Source organism: Strongylocentrotus purpuratus, unplaced genomic scaffold (genome assembly GCF_000002235.5).
Source record: "Strongylocentrotus purpuratus isolate Spur 01 unplaced genomic scaffold, Spur_5.0 spur5_scaffold_20, whole genome shotgun sequence".
Classification (NCBI taxonomy): domain Eukaryota; kingdom Metazoa; phylum Echinodermata; class Echinoidea; order Camarodonta; family Strongylocentrotidae; genus Strongylocentrotus; species Strongylocentrotus purpuratus.
The window spans coordinates 44,623,745-44,651,270 of record NW_022145606.1 but is presented as its reverse complement, the minus strand read 5'-3'; the positions used below and the strand labels follow the sequence as shown (position 1 = coordinate 44,651,270).

At 38.8% G+C, this 27,526-nt stretch overlaps 2 protein-coding genes across 4 annotated transcripts; both read right to left on the bottom strand.

The window, feature by feature from the left end:
* Nucleotides 1-157: 157 nt before the first annotated feature.
* On the bottom strand, nt 158-9,738 carry LOC584260 (tRNA (guanine-N(7)-)-methyltransferase non-catalytic subunit wdr4). 3 transcript variants are annotated; one of them, XM_030993444.1, is made up of 11 exons: nt 9,619-9,738; nt 8,014-8,124; nt 7,424-7,540; nt 6,402-6,533; nt 5,302-5,458; nt 4,224-4,336; nt 3,700-3,754; nt 3,018-3,184; nt 2,222-2,426; nt 1,851-1,929; nt 158-1,265 (listed from the first exon to the last, which is right to left on the bottom strand). In XM_030993444.1, exons 2-11 carry the CDS (start codon nt 8,085-8,087, stop codon nt 982-984), a joined length of 1,383 nt encoding a protein of 460 aa, XP_030849304.1. In that variant the 5' UTR covers nt 8,088-8,124; nt 9,619-9,738; the 3' UTR covers nt 158-981. The 3 variants fall into 3 exon arrangements, with proteins under 3 accessions (XP_030849304.1, XP_030849303.1, XP_030849305.1); XM_030993443.1 differs by having other exon boundaries at nt 9,624-9,737; XM_030993445.1 differs by lacking the exon at nt 9,619-9,738 and adding an exon at nt 9,445-9,605.
* Nucleotides 9,739-10,955: 1,217 nt separating this feature from the next.
* LOC584276 (U2 small nuclear ribonucleoprotein B'') lies at nt 10,956-21,615 on the bottom strand. Its single transcript, XM_030993442.1, has 7 exons — nt 21,522-21,615; nt 17,575-17,653; nt 16,754-16,926; nt 15,402-15,498; nt 14,776-14,955; nt 13,830-13,917; nt 10,956-13,226 (listed from the first exon to the last, which is right to left on the bottom strand). The coding sequence occupies exons 2-7, from the start codon at nt 17,633-17,635 to the stop codon at nt 13,067-13,069; spliced, it is 759 nt and encodes a 252-aa protein (XP_030849302.1). The 5' UTR covers nt 17,636-17,653; nt 21,522-21,615; the 3' UTR covers nt 10,956-13,066.
* Nucleotides 21,616-27,526: the final 5,911 nt, after the last annotated feature.

Sequence of the window (27,526 nt, the reverse complement as noted above, 5' to 3'; positions counted from 1 at the left end):
ATCTTTGAGTGACCGGTTTTACCATACTCATTTTCCCCAATAAACTGTAGTGTTATAAAAGACGTTAAGAAAACAAAAAATTAAATTATGATTTCCAATCATAAATATCTCAATAATCAGACAGGCCATCGGCTTGTAAAAGTCATGGGATTCCTGACCGACCTAAATGTTTTTAATTATGATTGCAGCATGAGCTTAATCCAGGAATTTTGTTTCAGAATCTGAGGCAATGTTACAGACTCACTTAATTTAAGATCTCATCGAAAGCTTCCTCTATCCACATAGTCATTACTAATCTAATCAGTGTTCATCATTATTATCACGATCATTTCAACATCACAACATGTTAAAATCTTTCCTGGATTCCTTGCCGGTACACAACATGCTGGGTAACAATAAGAATGAACAAATTCTGATGGAGACAAATTATCCCAACAAGGATGCTGGCAATCCTAATGTGTTTATGAACACATTCAATTCGTAAAAGTGCTTTGGTCTGGTTATTCCTGCTCCTGTGATCCAAGCGTTGATAAATTCAGTCAAGTCAATAAGCATGAAGAAAGTCTCTATTCTGCAGTACCATCTCTCTTCTTACCTCTCCTCTTCTCTCAGCTTCCCTTCCCCTCCTCTTCTGTTTTTCCTCTTCCTTCTCCTTCTCTTTCTTCTGGTTCCTTCTTTCTGTCTATTTCTACCTTGTCCAAAGCTCGTACCCTCTCTCTTTAAATCCATTATCTGTCCTCAAGTTGACAATAGATGATATAAGTAAGTCAGTCCATCTATTTTGCTATGGCTATGAATTTGCTTCGACCACCTCCATTCCATCCGCATCATCATTTCCATCATCGACCTCCTCCTCCTCCTCATCCTCCTCTTCATCATCCTCATCATCCAGCATCGTCCTTGTCTGTAGCGCCCTGGGCCGCTTCTTGCCCTTGTTCATCCTCCTTGCTCTCCTTCTCTGGCCTTTCTTTGTCTGGGTGGCTATGAATTTGCTTCGACTGCCTCTATCTCTTCATCAACATCCTCTTCACCCTCCTCGTCATCCTCCTCCTCATCCAGCATAGTCCTTTTAGCAGCATCACCATTGCCTGTAGCGCCCTCTATGGGCCGCTTTTTGCTCTTGTTCCATCTCCTTGCTCTCCTCCGCGGGCCTTTCTTTGTTTGGTCGTTATCCATCCTCTCTTGTTTTCGCTGGAGGTAGTCCGACATGTTGTCAAAGGGTACCTTGTGAAGGCCCTTGAAGACACTTAGGACATCGCAAGAACCTGTGGTCACATGGAAGATAAGAAAGTCAGTAGATCAGGGAGGGCGTTTCACAAAACTTGTCATCAGTGATAAATGATAGTTTTTGTTATAAGATACTGAAATCCTTGCTTCTGATTGGTTATCAGCAGATTAGTCACTGATATTTGTCATTGGATAAAGGCTTTGTGAAACGGGTCCCTGATCTAAACTCTATGCTAACTGAACGATGCACCAAATTTCAAATAAAATAAAACTGGCCAAGATATACTTTGGCATTTAAAAAATAAAGTAGATACAAATTATCATCATTACCAATTAGCATAATCGTTATCATCATTAACGCAGTGCAGAAGAGAAAACTAGCGTATGTTGGTCATGTGATGAGAGGAGGAGGATTGCAGAAGATCTTGCTGGAAGGAATGGTAGAGGATAAACGAGAAAGGGGTAGACAGCGAACTACTTGCTTTGATGATGTCAAACAAGGTTAGAACAAGGGAACATGACAGAAAGCAATGGGGGGTGCATAGCCGCCAACCCCTTTCGAAGGGACGGCACTAGATGATGATGATATCATCGTTATCATCCTCATCATATCATGTACTTACATTTCAAGAACTCCCAGTCTTGCTGTACCTGTTGAGCCAGAAGTGCTGCACTGCCCTCTGATGACAGGTCCTCCGAAACCTATAAAGTAAATGAAATGAGCTACTGCATGAAAAGGCATTTACACAATGAAAACCGATTGGGTGTAGTAACTGATATAAAACCTATGTATGGCCTTCACTTCACAGATCTATTGAGTATTCTGACAACTGCTGAAAGCAACAATTGTGCTAACCAATGAAGAATAAAATTCCAAATTTCTTGTTCAGGCTCATACAAAGAATAAACTATTACCCAAATTTCAGTAAGAAGTAATCCAATACAAATCAAAAGAATAACATCAACTAAAGCCTGTACTGAAAGGAAATCTTACCTGTAAGACCCCATCATCATCATTCGTTTCTACCGCAAAGACGAGGAGGGGTGCCTCAGGGTCAGGTAGTAGGACCAGTAGTCTTCCACTGGGGTCAAAGGTCACAGACCAAGGAGGATGCTTGCATTCGATCCTAGTGACCTCTTGGAATGTCCTACGTCCATCTTTCTCTGTCTTGATGTGGTAGATCGGGACAGTGGAATGACTAAGAAGTGGGAAGAAAATAGGATAATGGCAAAATGTGCACCATCTCCAAATTTACTCGAGTTCGTAGCTTTCCAAGCTGTTCACTCAACAAGAGAGTGTTGAAATCTTTTGTCAATATGCAGTTGATGAATGGTAGCCAGATTAGTCATTAGACCAAGTGATGTGGGGGGAACTTGGACCACTTGATGATTAGACCACATGGACAATAGAAGGGTTCTTCTTGCTTCTGCGTGGCCAATTGCCTACATTAACATAATTTTTGAACTTCAACCTTAGACATATCACTTTACCTAAACCTACCCGTAACTCTAACTGTAACATTTAATCTAACATTAAAGTCATTGCTTAACACTTATCTCAGGAAGCATAGAGCAAAATTGCAGGAGTAAATGTTGCTTACTAGCAAGCATTTATGCTTTCTTAGCAGTCAGGTAAAATAACCACCACCACCATCACCACATAAAATGGGTGAAGGCAATGAATTTTGACCAGATATAGAATAGAAAAACTGTGTAAACACGAATCAGGATTTGACCTCATGGAAATTAACCTTAACAACACATCGCATGCATCATAAGAAGTCACTCACTCTAATACAGTCACAGCAACAAGACTGTGTTCCTTCGAGCACGATATGCACGTCACTGTCGCCTCGTTTTTCTGTCCACGTTCTTCCGTTGACGGTCTGGCCCATTCAAATGAGGTCCTACAGAGTTCCTTTCCTTCCCTGTAGTCCCACATTATCATAGTTGAGTCCTGTTTGAGATGGAGAAAGACAGAGAATAGATATGACGTCAAGAATTTCGCTACTCCATATTGTGGATTAGAAACTTTTAACGTGAATGAAATGTTCACAAAATTATTTCGAGTGGTTCAGCTTTGGCAAAGTTTTATTTTAAAAACTTGTGGTTTCACCTGGTAAACACCCTTAGTGGGAATATCAGACAAAAATACCAAGGGCTAATTCTCTATGACAAGGGTACTAGCAAGTACATTAATTATATATGTCAATACATACTACTTTTAACCTGAAAATTGCTTCGGTCCTCCAAAGCCATCCCCTGGGATGTGACCAGTCCACAAGTCTAAAGGTCGTTTTTTTTCTGGGGGAGGGGTAAATTTGCCATCCACAGTATCATAATTTGGATTTTTGTTTCTTCAATAAAGGGTTGAGAATGGGATCCATAGTGGGGAAAGTGATGTTTGTTACTCATTCATAGTTCTACGCTTTGCAGCCATAGGGATATTAATCCTTAAGAGTGTTCACTCACCCCTGCACAGGAGATAAGATGATCTGATCCCAACATGGCTAATCTGCTGATAAACCTGTATGGTAAGGAGAGGAAATAGAGACAAATCTGATTAGTTAAAGACATACTGTTGGCAGTAAACATGTCATAATTTGCTGACACCGGATCTGATGGAAATGCCATTAATGTGTGAACATACAGCGAGATAGCATAGTCCCACATCTCTCTGAGAGCCTTGGGTAAGGGAAATTGATGATGATGACTTTTCTTTATGGGGCAGTTGGTGGGAGGCACAGTGCATTACATGAGACAAATCAGTCATAAAAGCATGTTGATTCAAATCATTCATATTTTCTATTATCAAGGAAATTTCATGTTCTTAATGTGGAATTTATAAAAAGGTAAAAATACTTAAATTTAGCTTTTGAATATATTTTATTTTAAAGCTACAAATGGCTCTTCATATTTTTATAGTCCAACTTAAAGATAAGTTCAACTTAGGATCTTTGTAAAACACCCCCCAGGATGGATTGTGATTTACTCACTCTGTGTGCCCCATACAGAAGGTGTGTATATTGTATGCATTAGGAAGATGGCTAACTCTGATCTTCTCATCTCTCTCAGCCGTCATGATGAGGTTATCATCCGGTGAGACTACCTGAATAACAGATATAACACAAAGAGCTATATATGGGACTGAAGAAAAACATTGCACCTAGGGTAAGGTATGGGACTGAAAGAAAAGATAACACCAAGAGCAATGAATGGGACTAACATATATATTCTATGCATTAGGAAGATGACTGACTCGAATCTTCTCATCTCTCTCAGCCGTCATGATCAAGTTATCATCCGGTGAGACTACCTGAATATTAAACAGATATAACATGGAGAACATTGTATGGAACTGAACATAAAATCACAAGCATGGTAGGAGAATGAAAAAGAGTGATACATGGTACTGTATGAAAACAACGCCAAAAGCAAATTGCAGTCCTGTGCAGAGAGTCCCAAGGAGACCAATCAAATTGCTTCGCTCTTGCTCAGATGTTATAAATCACTGCTCTACCGTGTGAGTCAAAAAAAAGTTTACACCTAGAAAATTGCTTATTATTTAAAAAATCATCTATGAACAGTAAATTATTATACATCTTATGAAAGAGTGTTTTATCCCAAATCAATTGGTATCATTTTTGTGTGGTAAGTGTTCACGCTTGGATGAACAGAAGGCATTGTTTGCAAGAGTGCAAAAATCGACTTGCGCCAAAGTGATGCCTACAGTATGTATTATGTTGAGATTAACGGAGTGAGAGAATGAATTGAATGTTTCAAATGAAATGCATTGCATATGCAAAGTAAAGTCACACACACAGGCGCACGAATGTTCGTTGATGTTTGATATTCGATATTTGACTCACACTATATATGAAAAGACATTGACAAAGCTTCCTAACAGCTTCCTGGAGCATACATTTGTTTGAATGATTAAGTTTACACTTAAATTTATAAAGAAAGGCAATATTGGACGGCAAAGAAAGTCATGCATATATGTTTTAGTGCTGCATTAATGTCCCAAGGAGTCAGTCACTAGTGAATATATACCAATAGTTTGTTATTTCTTACCACATCTAATAACATGGATACATGTCCGAGAATCAGGGTGTGCTCCTTATTCTCATCTCCAATCTCAAATCGATAGACGTCACCTGCCTTGTCGGCAACATAGAGGGCAGTCTCACTGCTATCGAAGGTCACAGCCATGCAGCGCTTAACCACTGTCCTGTAGGTATATCAGATACAGAAGATGCAATCCAATCAACATATTTTTATCCAAATAAATTGATTCATGCATGAGCTTTGTGTTCAATGCAAGCAAAATAGGAACTATTAGGGACTTTTAGATTTCCACGTCGACATAGTGGACTGCTACGTGTGACGTCATTTTAAGACGACGTAGCAGTCCACTATGTCGACGTGCAAATCTGAAAGTCCTTATTGTCAACAGATCTGTCTCCTGAAATTCTGTATTTTATAAATTTGTATGAATTTGGAGGCATAAAGATGGTTTTACTGAGGGTTACTTAATGTTTTGTGCTTTAACAAAGGCCTTTATCAGCAAAGAAACAATTGTAAAAATACAAAACAATACAAAGCAAATCAAAATCTTCATCACCCCCATCTCATTCTCTGCCGCCTCCTCCCTCTCCCTCTCCCTTCTACAGTACCATCTCTCTCCCCATCTCTCCTCTCTATTCCCTCCCTCCCCACTCTTCCTCTCAGCTTCCCTTCCCCTCCTCTTTTTTTCTCATCTCATCTCCTACTTTGTCCAAAGCTTATTCCAGCTGGGATCCGTGCTCCAGATCGTCAGCTCCTTGTAATCTGTGCACGCTGCAAAGTGTGCACCACTCCTATAGAAGACTGCAGCCAGAACACTTCTCTTCTCTTTTCATCTATGCTGCCTCCTCCCTCTTTATTTTTCTTCTACCTCTACCTCTTCTCTCTGCTCCCTTCCCACGCATTCTTCCTCTCAGCTTTCCATCCCCTCCTCTTTTTTCTCTTCCTTCTCCTTCTCTTATCTCTTCGGCCTCCTCCTTCCTTATTTTTCTTCTACCTCTTCTCTCCATTCCCTCCCTCCCCCTCTTCCTCTCAGATTCCCTTCCCCTCCTTTACTTTTCTCTTCCTTCTCCTTCTCTTTCTTCCTGACTCTTGCTATCTATTCTCACCTTGTCCAAAGCTTTTTCCAGCTGGGATCCGTGCTCCAGATTGTCAGCTCCTTGTCATCTGTGCATGCTGCAAAGTGTGCACCACTCCTTGAGAAGGCTGTAGCCAGAACACGCCCCGTTGGAACACCGGCGCTAGCAAAGAAATTATAGCAACCAGATAACAGGTGTTGCATCAATATTTCTGCATTGCCAATTTGGTATTGTATGGGTGACTTTGATATTTGTTAGGCTATCATCACAGTAAATGGTTCCACATAAAGAGTGAAAGACGTAGGTGAGATAGAGAAGAAGTACAAGACAAAGAGAAATAGAAAGAAGAGAGTGAGATAGATAGACAGAGAAAGAGAGAAAGAGGATGAGAGAGAAAAGCAGAGGGTCGCTAGCGAAGAGAATATAGCGATCATATCAAATGTAATGAATTTATGATATCTCTCAATCACCAATTTGCCATCATATTGTTACATCTGATGTTTGATTGGTTAAGCTATCATGAAATCAATTGGTTTCACATAAAGATTGTGAAAAGAAAGAAAGGAAGTACAAGAGAATGAGAAAGAGAAATAGAAAGAAGAGAGAGAGAAAAGAGAAATAGAAAGAAGAGAGAGAGAAAAGAGAGAAAAGAGAGAAAAGAGAGAAAAGAGAGAAAAGAGAGAAGAGAGAGAGAGAGAGAGAGAGAGAGAGAAAGAGAAAGAGAGAGAAATAGAGAGAGGAAGAGAAAGAAAAGCAGTAAATGGAGAGGACAGAAGTTTATATCAAACTTCAATAGACATTTTTTTATCAAAGTAATTTATAAACCAAGTGTAAATCACATTAATAAAGTTCTTTTCCTTCTTCCTTTCTTTCCTTCTTATAAGGTACAGCATTTCCTAACACAGATTTACGGTCACAAAGGATCTTTTTTTTTTCTTCTTTTTATTTGGAGCGAATTCCTTCATCTAATAATACATGACATTAATCAATATCATACCAGCTACAAATTTGAATATTTAAAGCTAAGAACTTCTTTCCAAGTTCTTTCTTACATTCCTGCGGCTGTTTCCTCTTCAGCTTTCTTCTCTTCTTTCTGCTTTTCACTCGTCTTCTCGGCCATCTCCTTTGGTTTACCCTTCAAATCAAACACCACCACCTGACTTGGATCGCTATTCAACAATAAAAAAAAAAAGGAAAAGATACAAACAATGTTAATGCAAGAAATTTTCAAGTTTATATTTATTTTAGATATTTATTCAATCATTTAGCTTGTTATTCACTTTAATTTATTATTATTATTTATACATATATATATATATATTTTTTTTTTTGGGGGGGGGGGGTGAGGATTAAATCTTATCACATGCTGACTGCTAAATTATCTTATTCCAATTTCAGCACAATACAACACATTTTTTTCCATAAGCACTGGGTTACAAAGTCTGTTGTTTCAAGGATTATTGTTTATGCTTAACTTGTGCCAATACTTAGAAAAAAATGTTTAAAAAAAGAAGAAAGACCCCCCACCCCTTCCCCATAGATGCAGTACTAGAAGTAGAAGGATAGTAGCAAGGACATGAATCTATCAATTTCTGTATATGGTCTATTACTTAAAAGTAAACCAGTTGTTTTACAATCTTACCTGTATGAAATCACTTTAACTTTGGACCCACTTGCGATGGCAACATGTCGATTGCTACACGTTATAGACGCCATTCTTCTTTATCTAATTATGTACACAGCCACCATAAACCTAAAGAGAGAGAGAGAGAGAGAGAGAGAGAGAGAGAGAGAATAAATCATTTGAATTAATCCAAGGTTAAATATGGGAGAACAGTGTATACACAGCAATGCTCGAGAGTTGAGAAGGAAAGAAAAGTGAGCAATAATTATTTAAATTAACTTTGATCTTGGAAACCCCAAATTTGCAGAAGAGTAGGTGACAGTGTATTTTAAGTTTGACTAGATCTAGGCAAGTTTAATCTGAAAAAATAGGGGGAGTTGAAACTTGAAGAATGACCTGAAATCTCAATGATCAATCAATTTTTTTTCCAGCAAATAATCATTTGAAAAAGCCATAGGGAGTAAAGGAGCCCGTAATCGGCCAGCTCCCGTTTTCGGCCGATTGGTTGGATGCAAGGTAAAATCACTCTAAAATACATCGCATAATAGCATAACACATATCCCACACATACCATACCATGCCAGTGTCACTGAAGAACCACATTTGCAATGGAAAATATATCCTAAAATATCACATTTTAGCGATGTAATCGCCGGTCCCGCTACCCAAATCTGAAAAATCGAGTATCTTACGCGTGTCTGTAAGAAATAAGGGTACCATAAAATGAGCTTTATTTCAAGTATTTTTCAGATTTAAAGCCCGATTTTGTGCTAGTCGCAAGCTCAAAAGTATCTCATCGCATGTATTAAATCAATGCAGCCGCACACCGCGACGCACACACGATATCTCTGTCTAATTCAGATTCCAACTTCCGATCACCGCTGTGCCCGTCTTCGGCCAGGCGAGCACCAGGGAGCTCCGGCGTGGGATACCTGCTCCGCCCGCTTGTGCTGTACATCAGCGCGGAAACGCACGGCGCGCGCGAGCGCTTCCTATTGACTTTGTACATGCGGCCGTAAACTGAAACGCTCGGCCGATAACGGGCTCCAAAACAGTGAAAATTGAAATGAATATTGTCATGGCAATTCGTGATTTTTTTCTGGGATTCTTTTTTTGTTTAAATAATAATAATATTTGCTTCATGATTTGAACAAAAAATGATAATAAATAGGAAGTAAAGGGTCCTAAAAAAAGGATTTTGTCTTAAGTGGCCGAAAACGGGCTCCTTTACTAAATAAACTTTAAATAAAGGCAAAGTTTCACTTTCAACTATTTTCTTTTTATGAGCACAGCAGTAACAGTTCAGTTGCCTCTACTTTAGATACATGAATTTAGAGTACCAGCCTATGGCTGTGATGTATAGTATGATGAGTGATCCCCTTACATTTGTTTTTCTCTACCCACGAGTCACGTTTGCAGACATTTAATTCTGGTTTGTTTCGAGCTTACCGTACTAACGTGAAATAGAATTGGTGGGACTGGTTCCACTTGTTTCAATCACACACGAAGTTCAAGCTTTGATTGTCATTCTACCGACTCCATAAATTACACAAACGTTACGCTTCATTACACATGAGTCAAATTCATAATAAAACACCCAGTCATATGAGAACATAAACTTACCTTACCTCTTTTACAGCTATTTTATTGAGCAACGATCGAAGTCGCGTGTCAGCTGGAAAGTTAGTCTTTATTCCAGACTTTTTTTTTTAACCGTCGCATATATATCCCCGAGTCGAGCTAGCGCTTGAGTTGAGACTATATTCCAAAATATTGAGTTTTAGGCAGCCCCTTTGAAATTAGGCATCAATCGCGACTGGGTTTCTAAAATACATATTATATACAGCCAATAGAATTACTCTCGAATTCTTACCTTCGTGTATCTCTCTCTGACCTTCCCTTTATCCATCTCTCTCTTTCTAGAGCTCGATATCCCCCGGTGGGGTCACTCCCCCACAGAGGGTGACACGTAAGACCGTTACCACAAATGTAAATAACCCCCTTTTGCGGTCAATTTCCAGGACATTTTGTGAAATTTAACCCCCTTTTCCCGTCAAAACAAGGACAAAATCGAACGTTAACCCCTATTTATAGGATTGTGAGGACACTTTCGCAAATTTACCCCTATTTTACCATATTTCAAGGACAAGACTCGATCGGCTCCGAGAATTTTTCTTCCCAGTTTTCTCTTTTTCCTTTTCCTGACCCCTATTTATCAATTTCGAGGACACCTGTGCACCCCTATTTTCTATATTCCAAGGAATATTTTGTCCACGGACATGGCTTGAAATTTACCCCTTTTTCCGCGATTTTGGTAACGGTCATGCGGTCCCTGAGTCCACCGGGGAGCTCCCCTCCTCGTCCGTTTGCCTTATTTTTCTCTTTCTTTCTGTCTGCCCTTCAATACGTCCTACATTCTCCTTTCTCACCCTTCCTTTACACGGTCTTCTACCTCCTCTTTCATCAAAAATATACTCTCTCAGACTCTCACTATCTCCCAGCTTTACTCTTGATCTCACATACTCCATATATATCTCCCTTCTCGATCATTCACTCTGTCTCTTTCCTTCACATTAGTCTTCCTCCCCCCCCCCCCCCCCTCTCTCTCTCTCTTTCTCCTTCCTACTTTCTCTTCTTAAATTTTTCTACTCTTCCTTTCTCCCCTCTTGTTCATTCACTCTTTCTCTCCCCTTCACATTTCCTCCTGTCTCTTTCCATTTCTACCTTTCTCCTTCACATTTGCTCACTCTATTCCTTCCTTCCTCTTCTTCAATTCGTCTTCCTCTCTCCCTTCTCCTTCAGAAACTCTCTCCATTTCTCCTTTACATTTGCTCCCTCTATCCTTTCATCTGTCTCTCTTCCTGTCTACCCTCTTGTCCTTAACTCTTTCTCTCCCCACATTCTTAGTGAGCATAACTGACTTATAAAAATTAAAGACATACAAAATAGAGAAAGAAATATACAGTTGAATAATTAAAAAAAAAGTTTATTTACAATTGCAATGTAAAGATTGTTTACGTTTCTTTACATTGCTTTCGTTTCTTTACATTGCTTTCACAGTGCTAAAGAGAATATGTACATTGAGAATAATCAGGACTATAAAAGAGGAAAAAAAAAGAGAAAAAGAAAGAAAAAAAAGTCCCAAGATCTGCATCACGACAGAACTTACACATTACAACGTACCACAATTGATATCTCTGTGTCATCCCCTTACCCGCTTTACCATGTAACAAAAATTATGGCACCATTTAAATCCTGTAAATCCTTTTCACGATCAGTCACCCACTGCCCCCCCCCCCCCTAAAATTACATATAATAATTCTGAATTTGCTTGAACCAGACTTTACCATTAAAAAATTAGGGGGGGGGGGGAGAGAAAATGAGTTTTGTTTTCTTGTTTGAAATCTATGTACCCCCAAAACATGCTGAACAGTGCCCACTTGTATACACAAAAATGCATTCCTATTTGGTAGAATATCAAGTTGCTTTAATCTTTATCTCTTAGTTGCATTTAAAACCCATCTGTACTAGTTTACAGGAGGGATAAGACCACCCTGCAAGTTCACTGACAGGTGGTTATCTTATCAAATCAGCTCTTAATTAACATAAGAAAACGAAGATCATGGGGGACCAATGATCACCGATAAGGCATTGTAGCTATAGAGAAGGCGCAAGTAGCTATAAGTAGTGCAGTGGGGCTTTAAAAGCAACATTTTCAGGCAAGTAGCCCCAGATAAAATTATGCTACGTTATCAAGAGAAAATCTTTTCCAGCTCTTTGTTGATTTTAACAACTTTAAACCTAGCCCCATGCATGGATAGTCGTGTGGTGTGATTCTATACAAACCATGTTATACCTACACTAGCTGAGCTGTGATTGGTGGATGTGACCAGTCGATGACCAATCAGAAAGCAGCTTTGAAGGAGCTGTTGAGAGATACGTGCCATGTGCAGGAGTGTGCAATGCAACATGGGACACGCAAGGAAAAGCAGGTCAGCTTGATCAAGGTCACAGGTCATGTGACTTGAACACACATATCATGTGACTTGCATAACATCATGTGACTCACTTGAACCCATCACATGATTCCCAATTTTGAAAGAGCTCAGAAATTTAACGAATATATCACATTTTTCAGGGGAAAATATAATTATTTCTTATCGTAAAGTGGTATTCAATATACATGACCAAATACATACATCACTTGAAGACACATCATTATATAATTTTGTTTTGATGTGTTTAAATTAGCAAAAGGAGAAGAAAATTAAAAATATAACCTAATTTTTTAAAAATTAACAATCAGGTACCATCTGGAAAAAAATCATCCCAAAATTCATCTACAAAGAAAACAATTTAGATGGTAGGCCTATTTCACCTATTGAAGATGAGATTTATTTCATTATCACAAGCCCTAAACCTTTAGGTCACTAATCATCAGGAACTAAAAATTTCTAACACATGTTAAAGAATGAAAACATGTAACTTGACCTTTTTAATATAACACGGTTCCCACTGTGAAGATTCGCTGGCAACTTCTATGGATGAGCAACTGAGATGAACCAGAAAACACTTCCAGTGTGGACGCACCGACACTCAATCAGTAGCAACGTGATGAATGTGGGATCAGGTTGTCATTAACATCAGGGCCCCATTTCACAAGACTTGTCATCAGTGACAAATGACTGGACAGGAGTGAAATCCTTGCTTCTGATTGGTTATCAGCAGATTTGTCAATGAACTTTTGTCATTTGTCATTGAAAAAAGGCTTTGTGAAACGGGTCCCAGAATAATTCTACCAAGACAGAAACTTTCTTTTTTCAAAGTAGTATAATTGAGACTTTGAGGCAAATGAAAATGTCTGAATAAACATCCTCTAGTCATGCCGAGATCACTATCTTTAACTGTAGTTAGAGCCGTTCATCAGGTATGTTTGTTCAGGTTTAAATAATATTTTTCAACCCAGTAATTTTTTTTAGAAAAATACCATTTTGCCACAACTAAGGGAAGTCCCAAAATGATAGGCAACAGTACATGTTCAGTTGTAATCATACACAGAAAGGGAATGAAACTACTTTTTGGCATAAGCGATTTTAAGAGTGTTTGTCGGCGTGATTTTGAATCCTTGTAACGCATCTTTGGCCGTTCCCGATTGTTGTTCGTTGGCGAACTCCACGAACGCGATGTCATGTCGTCCGGGGACAAGACGGACCTCCTTGTATCCGTTGAATCTGTGATGGAAAGTGACAAGAGGTTGAATCATTAGGATTGGATTTAGATTTGCCTTGTCAAATTTGCAACAATTGTATTTTTCTTTCCCTTGCATATTCTCAACTCTAAAAAGGCTTGGTGTTTGTGGTTGGGGGGAGGGGAGAAGATATTCCCTTTTGTGATTTTGAAAGTATGCATGATGTGAATAAATAATAAGATATAAATAATAATGACGATTGTGTAACTGTAAAATTGCTTTATAAGAGACAATTATCACTATTATTATTATTATTATTATTATTATTATTATTATTATTATATCCTTCTAGAGGAGAAATTACCCCCTTGTGAATTGGAAAATATGCATGTGGATAAATAATAAGATATATAATAAGATATATGTAATAATAAGATATCTATAATAATAAGATATATAAAATAATGATAATTGTGTAACTGGTAAAGTGCTTTATTAAAAAACAATCGTTATTAATATCATTATCATTACCTTCTACATGACACTACAAAAAAACAGGTGAGCACTAAACTCATTTTCCCTCTTAACCAAAACGCCACCCTTTTCTCTACACGAATAAATGTAAACAAATGAAGGAAATACTTACTGTTTGAATAAGACCTCCAGCATTAGTTCATTGGTTTCTTCAGGTAGGTTTGTGAGGAAGAGGATGTTATTAGGCTCATCAGGAACAACTGAAAGGAAAAAAAAAGATGAGAAATAATGATCATCAATTTACTCTTACAAATACTAATAATGAATATGGACAACACTTGCAGAGAATATGTGTAAGTTGCTTTTCTGATGGTACAATAACCATGGTATACACAAACTGCCTGTATGTGATCAGCAATCTAATATGCGTGGATCTGCAATAATACCCCCTCCCCCCCCCCCCCCACTCAGTGTTATTTAGGGTAGGGGTATGCATGTTCCCTCATTTTGAAAACACCCCCCTAAAGTCGGATGTGTAAAGTCAATATGGCAAATTTTTGTTGTGTATTACGAGCCAGACTTTGTTGCGTGAAAATTACCCATTTACCAGAGATTTTGGGAACATGACTACGGTCCCTTCATTCCCTGAATGGAGGGGGGGGGGGGGGGGGGATTACTTCATACTTGGAGTTTACTCATGTAGTAACCAACTTATATTTTGTTTGGTATTAAGGGCAGTCAATAAAGTGTGTGTATCCATCGTACAGGCTGTGGGAACTATCTAGCACTATGTATATCAGTGATAAAAAGATAGACTGAGATGTGGGTTGGTCTAGCTGTATGTTCACTTGGTCAGCTCTCTGTCTTTGCCTACAAACTGATTCAGGCGGACGACATTCCAAACTGAGTCACGTCTTTCGGATGGTGACGTTAAAGGTTGGTCCCGACACGTAAATAATCATATCTGAGCGATACACGTCTGTAAAAACCAAATTACACATACAGTGCGCAATCTTCAAGGCCTTGAAGCAGCACTTTCCTTGGAAGAAGAAGAAGAAGAAGAAGAAGAAGAAGAAGAAGTACATGTATCTAGTGTTATAAATATCTGTGGTACTTACCTGGTGCTGGCGCCGTTGGTACTTGAATGGGAGGTTGTCCCATCTGCATGGGCATCTCACCCAGGAGGGGTGGGGGCTGGTTGGCTGCTGGGGGAGCTCCAGGCATGGGGATCTGTGAGGGAGGGGGGATGACCACGTCAGCGTGTCTGTTTTGCCTGTTCTTCCTTCCCTTTACCGGCTCTGTAATGACAAGAGTAGAAAACACAAGAATTATATCAAATATGTTTTATAAAGAGAATTTCAACTTTGGATAGGTACACAATGTGCTTTATGAATGTAATGGTAATAAAAGCAAAAGCTAGGAAAATATTTGTTGAAATGGGTTTGAAAACATAATTTTAGAGTTAAAACACAAAGGGTAGTTAAGAGTGCTATCTTTCGAAACAAGTCGATTCCATTGGTCCTATGTGGATAGTAATAACAATTTCCATTGTTTTCTGCTAGAGTTGAAATTTGCCAAAAAGGAACTATGAGCTTCTTTGCACGCTCTTGAAAGCAAAAACAAATGGTCTCTGGGATTAAATAACAATGGGAAGTAGACTTTTTGGAGATTAGACCAATTGACTATTAGACCATGTGGACGTGGATAGAAGACCAAATGGCTATACAATGACTAGAGCACTGACCTTCGACCTTCTTCTTCTCTACTCTCTTCTCTCTTGGGACGTAGGTTCCTTGCATCTTGGCGATGGCATCTGACTTGGTTTTGCAGTAACCTATCCTCTGTTAACCAAACCAATTCAAAATACAAATATTAAAGTGACTCGGTATAAACATTGTTGAAGGTTAATGTTGATTTCAAACTTCAGATTATTTTTAATTCTACATCTACAATTGAAGTCACTACTATGTCTGTCACACCTGATATTCCTTTTTCTCTCAGCGTTTAATATATCATTATGTAGCAGAAGAGTATCTAAATGAAAACAAGAATAACAGCGCAAGAATTAATCTCTCACAAGACTTTTGGAATTTTCTAGAATATGTATTAAAGCTTATCTGCCATAGTTTACAGGAAGAATTAGAGCGCTTTGCAAGGTCACTGGACAGGTGGTCATCTCATCAACTCAGCTCTCAGTTAACATAAGAAAAAGAGGATCATGGGGGACCAATGGTCACCGATTAGGCATTGGTTGTTATATAGAGGGCGCAAGTAGCTACAAGTAGTGCAGTGGGCCTTTAAGTAAATGTATGCTTTTGTACAATGTCCAGAGTATATGACGAAATTAATTATTGAACTTCAGTCCACATTTTCAGAGACAAAATAGCACATCAGAAACAATCAGCCGAAAGATGGTTAAGTTTGCATCATCATAAAATGTGGCTAAATATGTAGCATATAACTCTGACCAATATGTACACATTTTCCATTATCAGGATAAATGAACACTAACATGAACTCTACCCAATTTGAGCTTCATTAACGTTTGGCGTATCTGCGTATCAAACCCTTCCAATCGATAAGGTGAACAAATAATATTTGATCTACAAAAACAACTTTTGCGTTTGTAAAAAGACCTGTCACCACTTCTAAAGTGAAATGCATCGACTCAAAAGAGAGCAGAGCTGCCAACCTTGTGCGACCCAAAAAAGGAACCATGATGGCCAAAAAAAGGAATTTTAAGCAAAACTAGATGGACCTCCGACTGCGCGTAGTAGAAAATGATGCCTCCGTCATGGAGCAATTTTACAAACAAAAACAGAAGCAATTTTAAAACTCAAGTTTGATTGCAATCCATTAATAGGTTCTCAGAATATCGTGATTACAAGCTATGTTTCATATACATGTTTGACCCTTTGATCTTTGACCTCATGACCATAAAATCTAATCAATTCATTGGCTCTGCAAGAAATATACATGACCAAAGTTTGGCGGGAATCCATTGATTGGGTCTTGAGATATCGCGATCACGGGAACGGGACGTACGGACTGACAACCTGAAAACAAACAATCACATCAACGAGAATGCTCTCTCACCATGGGTTTGTCATAGAAGGGGAAGCCCTGCATTGATCGTAGAGCGCTAGTAGCTGAGGTGATGTCTCTGAAGATAACAAAAGCCTGACCTCTCATCTTGAGAGTCTTGAGAGCTACGATGTCCAGGATCTGACCGAACTGAGAGAAGATGGCATACAAGGACTTCTTGAGTTCTGTAAGGGAAAGAACAGTGTAGGTACTGTTAGAACTGTTTTATGATTATCTCTCTCCTCTCTTTATCTCCTTTCTTCTTCATTCCCATCTTTCTTTTCATCTTTTCTTTCTCTCTCCTTCCAACTCATACTCTTCTTCCCCAAATCCTTTCCACCCCAACAAAGATTATTATGATTATTTCATGTTTATCACTCTCCTCTCTTCCTTCTTTATCTCCCACCTTTGTCATCTCTATTTCTCTCTCTCCTTCCAACCCACTCTCTTCTCTTATCTCCTCCTCTCAGTTTATCCCCTCTCTCTCTCCCTTCATCTGCTATATTTTCATTATGTCCTCCTTTCTCGCTCTTCCTTTCCTCCCACATCTCCGCTCCCCCTCTCCCCCTACATACATTAATCTTACGTTTGTATGTCCTCTTCTATCTCTCCTTCCTTCCCTTATTCTCTTTTCCTCCCCATCTCTAAATCCTTTCTTTCCTCATGCTCGTTTCTGCTGATTCTCTCTCTATCCTTCCCTCACTCTCCCTACCTCCCCATCTCTCTCTTGCATCTTCCATCTCTTTTCTTATCTCCTCTTTTCCCCTCCCCCCCTCCCCTCATCACCCAATTATATAGTCCCCTCCCAACAGCTGCATACATAGAAAACTCACCATCCTTTTTGATCTTCTCATTGAGGTTGTTGATGTAAATTGTGTGGTTAGGAGCAGCCATCTTGAATCAGTTTCTTATCTGCACATGATGACAAAGGATAAAACATTTCAATAATTGGGAAAAATAACTCTCCACGTGCGCTTGTTTATATTCACTGCTCTGTTTGAGTCGTGCATATTCAGCGATTTCAAGCGATCTGCGCTCTATAGCATGAATATTCATATTTGCTGCGCCACTACCACGCATCGGCGCATGCATACTTTCTCTTCGCCATTTCGAATCGACGCTGCAACATGGAAGAATCGTTGGTGTAGGACTCAGAATCGCCCCCTTTTTCCCACCAAAGAATTCTTTAATAGGCACATTCATGGGGCACTAGAGGGCGCTTCGGCCGTGTACGAAAATCTGAATGGCCTTGCTGCGGTGGGTCGGCAATAATCAGCCCAAAACTTGGATATGGGAGGTTGGAAGGATATATCTTTTTTATAATGTTATCCGGTCTTACCCTTAACCATCCTATGTTTAATCTATGTAGAAATAACATGCGAGTATGATAAGAGAAACATCGGGACCATTACTGCAACGAAAAAAATACACGGTGGCGACGGGCGATTCGCCCCCTAAACCTCTGAAATCGCCACAGTAAAAATCAAGACGAGGGCGAAAAAAAATCAATATATCTTGAAAAATCGCCCCCGCCATAAATTGATATTCCCTATGAATTAATAAACCAATTTATTGATGTGTCTGAGTGAAATCTCCGTTCCAACTACCAACTCCAAAACTAGAAACTTCCATCAACATTTTAAAAGTTTTGTGAGTTGCAGCGGATCGGCGGTCGTACCTACTGTAGCTAGATCTACAGCGGTATCCGCCTGCCTGCGCCTAAGCTCCCGGCGGCCGGACAGGCCACCGGCCGCGATGTAGTTTCGTGCACAGCATGCATGAATGCATACGCAGTTCGCACACATTCACAATACACAGAAACGTACTAGCTCAGCTCCAGCGCGCGCCCGCACGCTCCTTGTATGAAGCAAATAAGTATTTGCGAGTGACGAGAGCTCAACTGCTAGCGACCGAATTGGTACGTAATATGTTTATTTAGTCTTTTTTCTGGCCCTAATTTTTATCATGGACAATGCAATCCCATTAAAAAAAATGTTATTCCGTCTAAAATTGTGTTATTTATAAGTTAAAACCATTAAATGCGAGTATATTTTTACTGTTGTCCCACATACTGATATATTTGTAATAACGAAACGTGCAAAATCAATGCCGGATTTTTTCCTGTAAAATCGGTATAAAGCAAGTTTCGTACACAGAAATTGAATTTTGTTATAAAAAAACCGTAAATAAATATATAAAGGATGTTCCTACTCCTCACAATCTTTCTTACAACTGTTTCATTAAATTAAATTATTTATATACGATCGATGCCAGGCCAATTGTCATGAGTGATCATGACATCAATTTCTGTCTACGAAATGAAACTAGCTTTTTCTTGGCCTTTAGAATTAGAGTCTATAAAAAAAAATAAGGCCATGATTTTGCATGTTTCGGCATAACAAATAGACCCTACATCGGTATGTGGGACAACAGTAAAAATATTTACTCACATTTAATGGTTATAAATGGTCTAAATAACACAATTTTAAAGGGAGTTGGTCTACATTTTTTTAATGGGATTGCATTGTCCATGATAACAATTAAATTTGGGACAGAAAAAAAGACTAAATAACATATTACCTACCAATTTGGTTGCTAGTAGTATGATGGCTAAGGAAAAACACAACTTATTGTTACAGCTTACAATATGGCTTTAAGGAAGTAGCCCCTTGGGTTTTTTTAGGCAATGGGGAAAAGTAGCCCCCATAACAAAATTAATTCCTAGCCCGCGTGTCAGTGATAATATTTTCTTAGGATATGAAAAACGAACAGTTAAACAAAACAATCCTTTTGACAAGTTTTAGTTACATGTATATGTAAATCATACAGCCACACGTTTAACACAAAGTGAATAAATCATGGGTATCTGAATGTCTGCAATACTCTACATGACATATGTACGCTACAATTGTATCTATATTTGCCTTTGCTTGGAATTTAATTAGGTAAAACCGCGTTTAAAAAAAATACAACCTTTAAAAAAAAAAGCCCCCCTGAGCTCCAAAATAGCCACCGCAAAATAATTAAGGGGGGCTATTTTTTTAAGGGAAAATCTGAAAAGAGCCCTCGTAAAAAAAAAAGTAATTTTTTGGTTGCATTACTGAAGTAACTTTTAAAATATTAGCCTAGAAATGACCACCAAACGGAAAAAATTGACATTTTTTCCCGACAAATCTTCATAAAATATGAGTTATAAACAAGTCACATCTAGGTACACTAATACAAATACGATTTTCTGAAAATTCAGGTATGATTTTTTAAGTTTCTTTCAAGTATATTTCTGCGCATTGCAGTGCCAATATTCTTCACTGCTTCAAAATCACCCTTGAATTTTGTTTTTGCAACGGATTTGATACGAGGTCCGCGAGTGTTCCCCGTTCCTTGCGTGTTGAAAGTTTGGTAATACATAGTTTGCATTGACTCGCGCACGAAAAAATGGTCGAAAACAAAATGTCAAATGAAGAAATAAACAAGCTTTTGTATATTTATAAGAGTTCTACCGAGGTTTCTTTGTCGATTTAATTTATTATATAGTCTCAATTAGAATTCAGAATTATCTCACTGAAAAGTTAAGAAACCGATGATGTTCTCGATCGTAGTTATTTTCATTTTGCCAGCAGCCGATCTAGCGTTGTTTGGGCAAAAAGCTAGGCCGCTGCCTTCCCACCTCGAACCTTTCCGAGTCCCGCTACAATGGCGCGCTGCGGAGCTCCGAAGCTGCGTTGGTATCGCTGCAAACTCTCAGCCGGCTAGCTCCCCACCACGGACCATTCGCGGTATTGCGAGAGTGTGTGTGTGTGTGAGGTATGATTTTGGATTCGAGAACGCACGTATCGCAACTGTGCGCGTCATTTTCAGCTGTCGAATGTGTACGACCAATTTTAAATGTACGATTTTTAGTACAGATACTTGGTCAGTTTTCTTCTTATATCTTGGTTTTACAACATTTAAAAATATAATTTCTTCAAATCTGCTCCTGACTCGGTTCAGACTAATTGTCTGATGTGTTTTCAAGTCAATTTTTTGAATATATTTTTTGGCATGAATTTGCCTATCTTTAAATTATAATTTCAAAGTGGATTACGATATGCCCAGAAGAGTCGAGCAACCTAATACGCCAAAAATTGTTAGTACTCTCTTTGCAGATTTATTAAGATAATATCGCCCAAACAGCTGTTTTTTACTTACTCCAGGATTGACTACCTGAAGCCGGTGTCGGAGCTTCCTGGAGTTACGTTACTGCACGTCCGTTGCAACTGCAAGCACCACAGACGGGTGTGCATGCCAAGTAAGTTGAGCCTCAGTGACATACATATCATATTTCATAAAACAACAAGCCTGTAAGTTAACGTCTCTTGAACTCATTTAAAAAATATTAAAAAATGTTCATAAAATTAAATTTAAACAAATTAAAAAACCATTCGCTCAGAGTCAGAATCAGATTTGCTATTTAAAAACATCATCAGACGTTAATACATGTGTAGGAGTCTAGGAAATTATCTTTTAACATAATAATATAAAAAATTTACAAAGGAAAGTTGTATCAATGTCCGATTTTCATTAAACTTCAAAGAAAAAATCGAGTAGGCCTATAACTATAAACTTGGATAGTTTACACAAAATCCCATATCTGGGACTACTATAACCAAACGTTTTTTTAAATACTCAGAATACAAAAATAACATAATTTCATTGATCAAAATTTCAAGATATAAAGTCACATATATAAACAATTTTTGATAAATGACAAAATAAACATGGATGCGGTATGAATACATACGATTTAGTGAGATTGTGAGAATGTAGAGGCCGCTGGAACGTACGCCTTTGAACGCTTAACTGATATTAGATGATTGCTACACAGGCATCGGCTTTGTTGCCAATTTAAATAACACATACGGATCGTATACGTACGTACATTACGAATGAACGCGCAGCGCAGCTATTCATGTATTTCAGAGTTAGTTCTATTCAGTGCAGTGGCGGATCCAGGGGAGGGGTCCCCTCCCCTGGGGGAAAAAATATGTAAAAACACGTTAATTTTACTCTTTTTTTTTGGAGATGGGCCCCCTTCCCTGACGCTCAAGAGGGGGGGGGGGGGAGGGGGGAGGGGGGTGCGATTTTTTATATTTTTGAGGGCCCACCAAAAATAATTTGCTCACTACCCCCCCCCCCCCCCGAATTATCGGCCGGCTGTTTCGCCGCTAAATATTTTCTCACGAATTGGGCCCCCTCCTCTGCCGCCGGCTGGATCCGCCCCTGGTTCAGTACGTGCATAAAGTTAGGGCAAAGTCGGACGGGGCTATAATTATTGTTATTGATATCAAGAAAATTGTTTGTATTATTATTAGGTCTACCATTATTATTGTTGTTATTATTATCAAAAAGGGGCACTTTCTTGAAAAAAGGGAACAGTACAGTGGGAAATCTCAAAACGAAAATATACAATTTTTTAGACATTGGCAGGCCTATATACTCTACATTGTGATTACATTATCAAGGATGAACAAAAAATTACATCTTATATATAAAGAGGATAAAAAAATTAAAAATCTTGATGGAGTTATATGCACATTCTCATAACGGAAGACTGAAATGACCTTTCATAAGTAACATAATTATATCATCTATAAATGCGAGCAAAATTGGGGAATTTGCTCTTAGTCGCTTTAAGTAGGGGCACGTTTAATGATGAGAGGAAAAGGGGATCGGAAGGGATAAATTATTAGTCACTTATTAGAAAAGAAAAGGAGCACGTGTCGAAGAACAAAGGGTTACCGGTATTATAAGAAGTGAAAATGAGACACTTCATAAACCTGGAAAGAGGCACTCACCACGGGGATGAAAAAAAGGCACTTATGACTTATGAGAATGGGAAATGGGCATTTGTTGACGGAAATGGGGCACCCATCAGATTTTGAAGAGGTGAAAACGGGATAGGTACCTTATTAGAAAGGAAAAGAGGCACGTATATCATTGTTAAAAGGAAATGACCAGAAGTGAAAAGGGGCACTTATCGCACCTGAAAAGGGGCACTGACCAGATTTGATAACGGGCACTTATGTGAATAAAAAAGGAGCACGTATAATAAAGGGAAATTTGCATTTCTGGAAGAAAAGGGGCACCAATCAGATTTTCATAAGGGCATTTATCGGAAGTGTTAGGACGCTTTTATGAGAAGGGGGAAGTATCTTTTATTAAAAAGAAAAATAGTCACATGTCAAAATAAACGGGGCACTTATCAGAGATAAAAAGGGGTAATTATGAGAAGGGGAAGGAAGGGGCACTTATAAGAAGGAAAAAGAAAGTTATTAGAAAGGAAAAGGGGCACGTGTCAAAATAAAAGGAGCAGTTATTAGAGGTGAAAAGGGGCCCTCATCAGAGATGAAATTTATCGGAGGTGAAGGGGGCACTTATCTGAAGTGAAAAAAGTACCTGAAAAGGTCATTTACCATAAATGAAAAAGAGCATTTATAAGAATGAAAAGGGACACTTTTCATAGGCGAAAAGGGGCACATGTTAAAAATCAAAGATGCGCTTATCTGAGTTAAAAAGGGGTAGTTATAGTGGAAGGGGTACTTCTTATAACGGGAAAGGGGCACTTGTCAAAGTAAAATGAAACCTCTCAGATTTGACAAGGGCAATTATCAGAGGGGAAGGGGCACGAATCGAAAGTGAAACTAGGGGCACTTCTCGTACCTGAAACGGGGCACTTACTAGAGATTAATAAAGGCACTTATGAGAATGGAAAAATTGACAATTATTACAAAGGAAAAAACGAAAAACTGTCGAAGGAAAAGGGGCACGTGGCTATAAAAAAAAAACGTCACTGAAAAAGGGTACTTTTTCAAAATCCTGCTGTAAGCGTTTATGGTTATTTTTCTAGTTTTTCTATAGTCATGTGTAAATAAAAAGACATAGCATACTTAATCATATTATTTATAGAGTAGTCATACATTTACTACTCGAGGTAGTAGGTATTAGCCAAACATGTATAACACTGAGACCATATGTGGAGATCAGACGCGTCACAGGGGGTGGGGGGGGGGGTGTTTTAGGGGTTAACCCCCCTCAAATTTGTGTTAATTTTTTTTTGCGCAAGGGGGGGGGGGGGTGGCGGTAGGCGTTGATGTGTGTTGACTAAAAAAAAAATAATATAGTGTTCTCATCCCCCACCCCCCTCCCCCACTGTGTGAAATATTGGTCGGCGCGATTTTCAAATTTTCAAACACCCTCCTTGAAAAAATCCTGCGTACGCCACTGGTGGAGATAGATAAAATGCCAAAGATACGTGTTCAAAATGTTGTTTCTTTCATGTAAATGTTGTAATTTGTCGCAATTATAAGGTTCTCCAATACTGACTGGCGTGCTTTATCTGTGTAAAGAAGGAGAAAGAAAACTTGTTTTGCATATAAAAATAGTAACTGTTTATTGTACATTTTGTAAACACTATTATGTACTTATAAATAGATCAAATTTGAAAAGTAATTTCAAAGAAAGGAGATATGATGGCTTTGGAAGTGTACAATTTGATGTTATTGATCTATTTTCTACAAAAACATTATCGTCGTATAAACAATTATTAGTGTCTTAAATAGCAAGCTAAAATGGATAATGGGCCTGCTTGGCGTACTTAATATCTCAGTGGCGTAGCCTGGATAAGATCAGTCGGGGGCAGGTTGGTGGGGCAAGATTTCCAACAAGGAGGACAATTTACGATAGGATTACATGTGTGTTATGTTTTACTTTTTTTTTTCGTCACCACATGAGCGGGGGTTGGCTCTATATAATTATCAAAGATAACAGATAAAATATAACTACTTTAAAAAGAGACAACTATTCAGGGCTATATGTCGCCCCCCCCCCCTACAGGACCAGGAACGTAGCCACGGGGGGGGGGGGGGGCACGTATTATGAATAGCGACCCTATACTTCTATTATGAATAGCGAACCTCATTTCGTATCATGAATAGCGACCCTCTTCTCCTATTATGAATAGCGAACCTCATTTCGTATTATGAATAGCGACCCTCTTCTCCTATTATGAATAGCGACCCTCTTATCCTATTATGAATAGCGAACCTCATTTCGTATTATGAATAGCGACCCCTTACTCCTATTATGAATAGCGAACCTCATTTCGTATTATGAATAGCGACCCCTTACTCCTATTATGAATAGCGACCCTCTTCTCCTATTATGAATAGCGACCCTCTTCTCCTATTATGAATAGCGAACTTCATTTCTTTTTATGAATAGCGACCCTCATTTCTTTTTATGAATAGCGACCCTCTTCTCCTATTATGAATAGCGAACCTCACTTCGTATTATGAATAGCGACCCTCTTCTCCTATTATGAATAGCGACCCTCTTCTCCTATTATGAATAGCGACCCTTATAAGTAATGAACCTTATTTCGTATTATGAATAGCGACCCTCTCGTCGTATTATGAATAGCGACCCTGATTTCATATTATGAATAGCGGTCCTTATGATTAATGACCCTTAATATGAATTATGAATAGCGACCCTCATCTCACGTTATGGATAGCGGTCCTTATGATTAACGAACCTTATTTCTTTATGAATAATGACCCTCTTTTGCCATTATGAATAACGGACCAGGAAGTACGGGAATTTGCACGTTATGAATAGCAGTCCTTATGAATAGCGGACCTTATGAATAGCGGTCCTTACGAATAGCGAATAGACCCCCCCAAAAAGTGGCCCTTTTGACGACAAAATAGTATTTTGTAATTAATATTTTAAGGAAACCTTGAACCACCATGAGTTTGGTGTCATATGAAAGAGGTAAATTATCTACATTTTGATACCAATTCCAAAGAATTTGGGATTAATTAACATCGCAAATTTAAGTAAAAAGCATGATTTTTGTGATTTTTTTCGAAAAATTGAATTTTATCAGAAAACATTATTTTCCATAGATCAAAATTGAAAAAATTAATTTGTTTAATACCTTTCCAGGAATTTGCTTATGTACAACTACAATATCCTGTGCGAGGGAGAGGTTTATATATATCATTTCAATAAAAAGATATAGCAATCCAAAGTAATTGATTTGATTTCCACAAAAACAACATTTTCGCTTTATTGTAGATATTCCTCTGATTTTGGCCAGTATATCGGTATATTAACTGGACAAAAGTGATTAAACATTTAGTAGTGCAGAAAGTTCAATGGATTTGGAGCGCTGAGTGCAATTGATAAGTTCTTCTTCTGTACTCTGGGATGTTTCAGGAAATGTGGACATTGGCAGTTGCCTCTCCCCTCCCCCCCCCCCCCCCACCTCCACCCCGCCCTTTCCAGCCGCTTGTCATAATCTTGCCCATGCCCAAGACAAGTTAATGCATCGATCAACATGAATATAATATAATATTGTCATATTTGGTTTAATGGTTTATTTTGCCTGACTACTAAGAAAACATGTGTATGCTTGTTAGCAACCATACTCCGCATAATTCCTATTTTGATTAGATTAGAATGACATAAACTTTTCTCATAAAATAGTTTCGGCTAGGTATGCAAACTTATTTTTTCAAATAGAAGGTTCCACAACTACAATTGAGATCAATTTGAAATCTTTTCTGCTTAGCCATGAATAATTTAAAATCGTTACTAACTCCTTGAACTTCTAAGGATCTCACAATTTGATGATTGGAAAATGTCATTAGGTACCAGCTTTTAATTTTGATGACACATCACCGTCTACATTAGAGTTCTATCATGCCCGTTGCATAAATCATATGGTCTTTTTGAACATGTTGCTGAAATGACATGATTTTCTGTGAATTTTTCTCATTTTGGGGGGTAAATAATACTTTTGTTTGAAAATGACAAGTCTCCCAAATTTACAGTTAGGCAAAAAAATATGCTTATTTAGAAGCCTTCATGTCAGGACCTGCAGAACGGTAGGGCTCGAGCACCCCCTCACTTTTTTGAAAAAGTATGTTAAAGAGAAAAAGAAAGAAAGAGAGAGAAAAAGAATGAGTGACCTGCCAGTGTCACAAATGAGGTATCAAAATATGCTCTTCTGACCGTAATTAAATACCTATAAAACCCCTCAGCTTCCGGGGGTTCCGCACCCTGGACCTCACCAAGGGCCCTAAGACGGGTCCCTGAATGCTCATCTGACCATAATTAAATGCCTTAAACGCTGAGCTTCATGGGACACAGCCCCTTGGACCCTACTTCAATTAGTGACCTGCCAGTGTCACAAATAAGGTATCTAAATATGCTTATCTGACCGTAATTTAATGCCTAAAAGTACCCCTGCAGCTTCCGAGGGCTTCGCCCCTTGACCCTGCTGGGGCAAAGACATTGGACCCCACGCCAATTTACGCTGCACTCGCTCCGCTCTACCTAATCGTTAATACTCCACTTTGAAAAACGTTCAGCAGGGCCGGCATGTAACGTGCAAGTGTGGTGGTGGTGCAGATTTTTCTTCTGCCCCCCAAAATCGTTTTTGCTCATTACACCACTGCCCCTGAAAGGTGAGCCCCCTGAATGTTTGCCCCCTCCCCCCAATGCCAAACTGCTTCCGGCGTGCCTGGTGGGGGTGTCTGTCAGATGTCCCTAAAATACCCCAACCTCAATATTGAGCTAGATCAGCTTGAAAGGAAATACAAATGGAACCTATACGAAAGATTCACCACAGGCCAACGATACACAAATGGCCATTGCCAGACGATTTAAATGGTGGGGAGTGACTGCCAGGCGCCCTTTGATGTTAGATATAGATTGTTGAGAGAAACCTTGCGGGACTAA